We start from the raw sequence: 9,043 nt of genomic DNA, 5'->3' as shown, positions 1-9,043 counted from the left end.
TTTGTGCCGTTTTAATATGTAAAAACGTTTTCAAATTTGGACAGCGTTGAAACATTAATAATAGTCAAGTTACACACATTTTTAAAATAACATTTATTTTCAGCATATTTATGTGACATCACATCTTTTAACATTTGAAAAGGGGGTGTGACTAACTTATAAATGAGAAGTCAAACAGCATTTCATGCTGCCAAAGGCAATAGGTTATATTCATATAATACAGACAGAAAGTGAGAATGTTGAAATTATAGTGGAAAAAAGAGAGAAAAAACAAGGTCTGTACACATTATTCATTTTTGCATCATTTATTATCCGATTTTTAGTTGTACCAGGCGGCGTTGAAATAAGACAGGCTATAAAAATTCAGACCCAGGGATAAATATTTATCTCATTATAATATTACATAAAACCTGAAGTTAAAGGTCTGAGTTCCTCCCAAGCTTGATTTACTATGGAACTCATTCGCTGTGATTTTATGAGGCTGGTAAGCGGGGAAAATGTCCAGATTTTTTGTAATTTAACATTTGACATAAGCTTCAAAGTTACACATAATTCAGTTTAGTTTCTCCGCCTTATAACAATTGTCTACAAGTTTGATAACTCTAATATACACAGAGTGCAGCCAAAACACATCACAGATTTATTATAATACAATGAAATGTGTTTTTCATGTCCACCAGTCTCACTGTTTGTCCGGCGTGTTGTTGACTAAAGGCCCGTACAGGCCGCTGGCATAGCCTTGCTCCTTGTGCAGCATTGTCCTGTCTCTTATCAGGTCGCTAAAAGCATAGTCCATGGGGGGCCTGAAGCCCAAGGTGGGCATGAGCCCTGTGGTGGAGTAGGGCGTCATGAAAGCCAGTCCCCGGCTGTGCGCAGAGTAGGCCAGCCGCAGCGGGTTCAGTCCCAGGTGGGTTCCCAGCGGGTAGGTGCCGGGGTCTGCTCCGAAGTGCGGCGCGTTCGGCTGAAGCGGAGAAAACGCGGAGCGGTTACTCAGTGTCATGGCTCCGGGGAGCATCGGCCTCGTCGGGGTGGCTGCTGTTGCGGATCCAGCAGGAGGCTGTTGCGCGCTTTGGAGCATCCTCTCGGCCGTCCACGTCTGCTCCGGCCCGGCCTTGTTGGGGGCCTGTGCGCCGCTGTTGTTGAGGATCTGCTCGATGGCCTGCACCACGTCTTTCCCGCAGCCCTGCAGGACGAGCTCCAGGACGCTGCGCTTGTGGCTGGGGAACACCCGGGTCAGGATGTCGATGGCGTTCATGTGTCGAGAGGCCGCGGAGGACGGAGAGGGTTCCTGCTCGTCTTTGTCGGTCTCGGAACCGGAGTCCGATCCGAGGGAGCTGACCGACCCGGGAGTTTCCTCTCCGTCCTTCAAAGGCTTTGACACCGGCGAGTTGATGAAAGACTCACTGTCTCCGTTTTCTGACCCCGAGCCTCCTCCGTGCCGGCCGTCCGGGGAAGACATGCCTGGGGCAGAGTCGCTCTCGGTGGACGCTGGTTTGCCCACGGACTTCTGAGGGGTGGTTGACCCGGACAGCTGGGTCTTTGGAAACAGTTCATACTTCTGGATACTGGACTCTGCAGACACGAAGAAGATCAGTGATTAGATCAATGAAGACCAGAACGGATTTTCTTCAGCTCGCAAAACCTTTAATAAACGGCTTTGAAGATGTTTGTAATTGCTGCGAAATGAAAAGAGGATCTGAAATAACACATCAGAGTAAATTAGTGAATAGGTTTAACCTCAGGAGAACTTGTCTATCTGCTACTTTGCCATTTCGTGCTTCTGCAATTTTGATCGTTTTGTATTTAGTGGAACTTCACTGGTCGTCTGTTTCGCACCAACAATGTCTCTTTTGGTTCAGACGATCTGTCTGCTTTGATGATTTAAAAAATAATTTATATAATCTACTCAGACTATGTGTGAGTCTTTATATCTAAAATATTATGCCTAACATCAGGAGGTCGCTCAGCGTGGTTTCAGGAAACACGAAGTCGCATCTCATAAGAGTCAAATGGCCCAAATCAGCATCAGAATCCAAAATAAATGGAAATAGGCAACAGACCACAGCAAACTATTCTGAAAGTTAATAATAAAAGTAAAAACCAAGTATTTTTGCAGTGTAATAATTTATTTGTTTACAGGCACTTAAGTGAAAAAGGAACAGCGAAGGATGTGACGTAATATTTTTAGGACCGTACCAGCAACACGAAAAACTATGCGATGTTCAACGTAAAATAAGCATCTTTGTAAAGTGTCAGTAAAAAAATACATCTAACAGTAAATTATACAAGTAATCAGTGACGTGGTGTTGACAGGTGAATCCACCTGCTCCAACTAAAAACATTTCCCTCCACTCACCTGAATTGCTCTCGCTGTTGACAGAGCCGAACACCTCATAGTTGGGACGCGGCGGGATGATGCCGTTAGCCGCGGCCAGGGCCAGGCCCTCGGCGGTGCCGTAAAGCAGCTGCAGCTCCCGCGCTTCATTCTCCTCCTGCGCCTGCTGCCGCCGCAGCGCCACCTGCGCAGCCATCACCCGCTGCCGCTCGGCAATCAGCGTGCACTTTGCGCACATGCAGTCTTTCCAGCGGCAGTAGCGCTTGTGGCCCTTCAGAGCGGAGACCACGCCGTGGTTCCTGCAGCGGGCGCACTTGGGCGTCCGCGGGTACTTGTCCGCGGCGCGCAGCAGCAGCGGAGGGCCACGCAGCAGGTTGCCGGCCATGGACACCGGGATGGAGGCTGCCGCGGCCGCCGCTGCCGCTGCCGCTCCCGGGTGAACCTGGGAGGCGGAGGACACTGTGGGAAGCTCCGGTCTCAGATCCATGCCGTCTTCAATGCCGTCAATTATGCAATAGAAACTAAGTGAGAGAGCAACGCTGGAGGAACGATCTGTTTTAGTTAAACTGACCCTGAGCTTATCACATCTGCTGCAACATCTCTGCGCAACAAGTAAAAACAGCGACTTCTGCTGACAGAATTTCAAAAAAAAAAAATATCTCTGGTAGAAGCTATCCAGAAAAACAAAACAAAAAAAATGCAGAGAAACAGACGAGTTTAGTTCCGAGCCGAGAGGAGAAGAGATCAGTCCTCTTCGATCAGAAGTTAAAAAGTGTCCAGAAGCCGCAGCCTGAGACACTAACTTCCTCCAGAGATCGTCAGTGGATACAGATCCCTCTCTCCCCTCTCTCTATTGTTGCGCCTACGTTTTCATTAGACAAATTTGACAACAATGTGGCGTCTGTCATTGGCCAAAGTGAGAGGGAGCGATCTGATTGGTTTGTCTCTCTCTCTTTTTTTTCAACTGTGTCCACCTGAGTTCTTTTTCCAAATATGAAGTGTTAAGAATCTGAAGGGAGTTCCCGGAAAGCTCAAATCGATGCAGAGTATGCCTCCAAAAATTAATTTTATAGATTTTAAACAGCACGATCGTTATCAATTCAATTTATGCAGCCTTATGGCTGTCACAAGAGTTCAAAACAATAAAATTTAAACCATCTAATAAAGGGAATTTAACATCCCTTTAAATTACGTTTTTTTTGTCTATTTCTTGAAAAGACTTCATTTTATTTCGATTATTATGTCTCCACAATTAGAGATTAAATAAAAATAATAATAAAAAAAAAAAACAAGAAGAATTCAAATTAAACCTGAAGCGCCTCTTTAATCCCACCTTTGAGGTAAGTATAAATTATTTTGTTGGTTTAAGAAAAGGTAAGATTTACTATCTGACGGGGAAAACAACTAATTTACTCCCAGTTACTGACTGCATGTCCGGAGAAGATGTTGCATGGTTGTGCAAGGGTTCGCTCAGCTAATGCGATTGTTTTAACCATTCAAATTAATAAGAAAGGTGTAACAAAAATTTAAATATAAAAAAAAACATTTTATACGGCTTAATTTAACACATTAACAATCAACGATGTTTGTGCTACTGGAAGCTGAAAATAGAAATCAGTCCAATTCTGCTTGTTGATTTAAATAAACACGCTGCTAAATTGTTTTGTGTTACATTTTTCTTTTTTTTAAATGTCATTCTTAAACAAAATAACATTTGAAAAAGCGCCATGGTAAAACTTACGAGTGCAACGGAATTCACATTTAATTACGACGACCCTTTTTGTTAAGCATTTTTAATGCCAAGATCAAATTGAAAACTTGCAGAGTTTGCAGTAAATAAGCATGTTTGTTTAAGCAGTTCATGAAGGCAATCTTAAGTTAGTGATTTTTTTTTTTAATCACATAATTCAAACTAAAGACATAAGAGTTGGTTGTTACCGTTATATTTGTGGATTTATTTATTTATTTTTGTTTGTGATATTATTTATTTTCATATTTATTTTTATTTATATTTTAATAATAATAATAATAATAATCATCATCATCATTTTTCACTATCGTCTACAAAATCACGGCTTTGCTCTGGGAGCTCTGGCCTCTGATTATCCCTCCACTATCAGCTATCGAGTGATAATGCCTCGACGCTCGCAGAGGTTTTAAGAAGTCCGCGACGCGCAGAGCCGCCAAAGGGCAACACCTGCTCCCTCACCTGCTCGCCCAGGAGCGCACTGCGCGGCGCATGCCGCTGTTGGACTTGAAATTCCAAATAAACTTCTAGGTGTTTTCTCTAATCAACAATTGTCAATGCCTCTGAGGATGACAACAACAGCCGTGGTGATCAACGCATTGAAAAGCCGAGATAAATGGCCGCTGCAGCAGTGAGAGCGCTCTGTAGCAGCCCTGCCTCTCCCCTCCCAGGCTCATTGTTTACTTTCTGAATCACTGTAAGCAAATGCCATCTGTTTCCCTCGCCGCTGTCATCTGCACCTTAATTACCTTGCCAACGGGCTAATAGAGACGATATTAAAACTACATCTTTTTGACATTCAAAGTAATTATCTGCATGGGCGTTGATCTCGCGCGGATGGAGGACGCAGAGAAGGCCCGGCGCTTATTGGAAAGACGGTGGGTTTTCAACTCAGGAATAGAAACTTTAAAAAAAAGCGACTTGGTCTAAGTGTTAGATTGAGACAGAAGAGAAAGAAAAAGAGTGTCGTCTTCTTAGTACACAGCTTTCCCCCGGTGATAACTCTGACATGGGATCAATCCCATTTCTCCACACCTCCTCTACGAAGAGGTTAAAATATTGTGAAATAGGATATTCCTGCAATAAATCGACACATTCCATGTGGTTTTGTGTTTGTTGCATGATATTTTTCGACTGCAAATGGAACTAAAAATACACCGGGTTGATTGTATTTAAAGATATTTTATTTCACTACATTAATTACCCTCTGATTAGCATCCTGTTTGCACAAACGGGATTAAGAAAAACTGAAAATTATAAACTAATAAATACTTTTTTGCATTAAAGCACAACACAATGGTTGCTTTTGTTTTTCTGGAACCCACACAATTTCGAGGTTATGTCCTGTGCCAAAAAGCAGTGAAAATGTTTTGTGTGTGTCCGACTGAGTTCCTATTAACCTCTGTACAACAATAAAGAACCCAGATCAAATTTGATTTAACATTTTAGATATAGAACGAGGGTCTGCAACTTTAGTCCTGAAGTGCCGCTGTACAGCAACTTTTAGCTGGGTTTCTGCTTCAACACATTAACAATTTAACAATTTAATTTTCCTTTTGGGATCAATAAAGAATTTTTTTTAACATACCTCAATCAAATTAATGGTTAATGAGCAAAACGTGGTGCCGAAGAGGTCATTCAACATTTTGATTCAGGCCCATTGGAGCAGGGAAGCTTCCAAAAGTTGCAGGACAGAACTGCACTTGAGGCCTGGAGTTCCAGACTTCTGATTTTGAACTTTGGACGATGAAATACAGTCTCAACTCACTAAAATAAAATAAAATAAAAAATAAAAAAATGTATGAGAACTTAAGCCAGCAGCTGGTAAATAGTAGCATTTTCTTGCTGCGCCAGAAGGAAGTCAAATGCATTGGGACATAAAAATAAGCTGTAGAAAACTTTACTGGGCTGCTCCCAAGACTACACCGCCCTGGGCAGTGAGCCCATATCACATCCAGTCACTACTGTGATGCTAAGAAAACTGATTTGTGCTACTTTTAACGCTGATTGAGTATACTGGTGTTAAAAACGTTAACTGAAAAAAATGTCACATACAAAATGTGACCCTAAAAATTTGATTTAAAAACAAAGAGCTAAAAAGTCATGACCCTTAACCCTCCACTTACTGCACAGAAACAACTGGAACGCCCTGCTCCTCAGAAACAAAGGGTCAGTGTTTAAAAGTGAGGGTTAATGGGTGAATATTAATTCAGCTTTTGGTTTGACAGAGTTGGACCGGCAACGGAAATTTCATGTCTGAGAAATATGCATTATGATGAGGATTAAGCTCCCTATTCCTCCTGCTCCAATTAAAAATGCCCCCTATACAATTAAAAGTGACTGTGGGCATTTAGAAAATCCAACATTCTTTTACCCACTTCATTAGGCCCATATGCATCTAAAAAAAAAAAAACATGCAATGCTTTCATTTCTTTCAGAAAGGCTACACAGATGAGTGGAGTTTTAACACCCTTTCGGATCACAACAAAGGCCATGCTTGACCCAACATATAGCAGCATGTTTCCGCTACCCAAGCACCCCGGTGGAGCTTTCCCCCCGACCCCCTTCCTCTTTAGCGGCCTCTTCCACCGCCGCCGCCCCGCCTGCGGCTCGACGGGGCCCGGATCCCCTCCCGTGTCGCCCCGCCGCAGCAGCCGCCTCTGTCCCGTGGAGGCAGAGGTTAGAGTAGCAGTTAGACAAGGGCCTGCGGAGAAAAGAAAACGGACAAGGAGGAGGGGAGCAGCGGCGAGGAGGAGGAAGAGGAGGAGAAGAAGAGGGGGGTTCACTCAAGTATTTACACGCTTGACGGGCAGACCGAGTGTAGGCCCCGGGCTCAGAGACAAGAGGCTGTTAACCTGCCACTTCACACCAGCTCCACTGAGTCGGGGAAATGGATCAGGATAAATGCATTCCTTCAAATAAGGCAGACCCAGGGGAGCAGGCCGGCAGCGCTTCAGCCACAGATTTACCCTTAAAGCAGCTAAATATAACACTACAGTGCAAAACAAAATGTTATTATAAAAGAGTTATCTTTTATAATAAACGGGTTGCGTGAAATCGGTCTAAAAGTGCCTCCACTGCATTACATGAAGAACTATTCCCTATTTAGAATGAAAAAGAATAACCACGTATTTCATGTTCTGTTTTAGAAAAGAGACTGAAACATTCAAACGCCTATAAAATAAGTGTAGCGGTGTCACTGTAAATCTACAGTAGACGGTCTTATGCATATTTTCTCATAAGCTGAATTGAAGAGAACACCTTCTTAGGAAAATGTATGGATTTGGGAAGTCATTGATTAATAAATTAATTTGTTCTTCATTTGAAAAACAAGCAGTGTGTGTGTGTGTGAATGATTGTTTGTCCTGTGTGTCTCTGTGTTGCCCTGCGACAGACTGGCGACCTGTCCAGGGTGACCCCGCCAGCACCTCCTGACCCCACTAAGGTACCAGGGTGTAAGAAAATGGATGGATGGATGGATGAAAAAACAAGCTAAAAAGCAGTTCTTCTACTACTTGCAGTCTGGCATCAGTCAAAGCCAAACAGGGGCAGCTCAGCCCCCAGAAGCTGTTAGGAGATACATTCATATTCAGCACACCTGAAAGTTTGTATCTTACCTAGAGTAAAGTGCCACTAAGATGATCTGCTAGTACTCCACAAATAATATGGATATTAATTTCATTAATGCAGACATACAGTTTACATTAGGAAGCAAGACTATGAATTTAAATTAAGAACACAAAAGTTTATTTTACTTTCTTGTGCTCTTTCTGCTCCCCCATAATTTGTGAATTTCAGTATTCATTGGGCGAAGATCATAAAATATGGACTAACTGTGCTGTATTGTATTCCTATGGTGCCTAAATGTTGACCAGCATAGGGGTATGTAATATTATGAAAACATATATTTATGAGGAAAAGAAAGTAAACCATCTTAAGTCTTTGAACACAGTAAAGTAAACTGTTCAGGCGCTGCCATTGTTTATGAAACAAAGATAAAGTAATTAGTGCAACAGCTGAGGTCATCATTTAGCAGCAATATTTATCAGTTGTTTATTTTATGCATTTAATCTTTTTTGAGTTTATTATTATTGTCTTGAGTTAAGCTTGCAGATATTTATGTCTGAATATATCTGGTAAGGTCCCAATGCAGCATTTCGATCAGTTTGGGGTCTGGAGTTTGATTAGGCCAAAGCAGCAGATTACAAAAATAGCTAACTTAGGCAAATTAGAGCATTTGACAGTATTAACTAAGATAGTTTCCACCTGTAAATCTTCTCAGTCAGGGTTCTCTGCTGAATCGGCTGTGGAGGGAGCAAACGATTAGGGTGACAGTGAGGAGGCCTTCCAAACTCAAACATTTGGAGCATCAAAGCTAAAAAAAAAATTAAAAAAAATGTCACCAGAGGAAACATGTAGAACAGTTTCTCAGAAATTATAAGAAGAGATTGATTCCTGTGGTGCCAATAAAGATTTTTGTTCCACTAACTATTGAGAATTTAAATGTCTCACTTTCATTAAAACTGAAACACAAAAACGTTTTTAAACACTGAGAAGTGAAAGTCTCACAAACTTTGTGATCGAATGAAACTCATTTTATATTGCGTTTTGCCAGTTGCTTTGCAGTAAATAGTTTGCAAAATAAGTCCTATATAGGATGATATTTCTGGCCATATGGCTTCCAACCTTGGGACTAAGCCACCTTGGTCTCTTAATCCTGTTGACGTCCCTGGTCTAAACATTCATTTTCACAATCCTTCAGTTAAAATGTAAAAAAAAAATAAATAAAAATCTTGCAATATTATTTATTCTAACTCGTAGTCTCTTTCCCCGGTGTGAAGTGAGTGACCGTATGCTTTCATTTAGGCTTTAGCTGCGTCCTTGTGACGGCTGGGCTGTGAGGCCATGAGACGAGGAGGCACTTGAGCTGAAGAGGCAGACAGAGGTCCCTCAAGCGTCGC

General features: G+C 42.2%; 1 protein-coding gene across 1 annotated transcript; it reads right to left on the bottom strand.

Annotated features, from left to right (window-relative positions):
* Positions 1–290: 290 nt before the first annotated feature.
* Positions 291–4,286, bottom strand: dmrta2 (DMRT-like family A2). The gene is made up of 2 exons (XM_008407876.2): positions 2,357–4,286; positions 291–1,572 (listed from the first exon to the last, which is right to left on the bottom strand). Exons 1-2 carry the CDS (start codon positions 2,820–2,822, stop codon positions 683–685), a joined length of 1,356 nt encoding a protein of 451 aa, XP_008406098.1. The 5' UTR covers positions 2,823–4,286; the 3' UTR covers positions 291–682.
* Between the last annotated feature and the right edge of the window lie 4,757 nt (positions 4,287–9,043).

The sequence above is a fragment of the Poecilia reticulata genome, linkage group LG4, assembly GCF_000633615.1.
Source record: "Poecilia reticulata strain Guanapo linkage group LG4, Guppy_female_1.0+MT, whole genome shotgun sequence".
Classification (NCBI taxonomy): Eukaryota; Metazoa; Chordata; class Actinopteri; order Cyprinodontiformes; family Poeciliidae; genus Poecilia; species Poecilia reticulata.
Note: the sequence above shows the minus strand (reverse complement) of the source record. Positions and strands in the feature narration are given on the sequence as shown.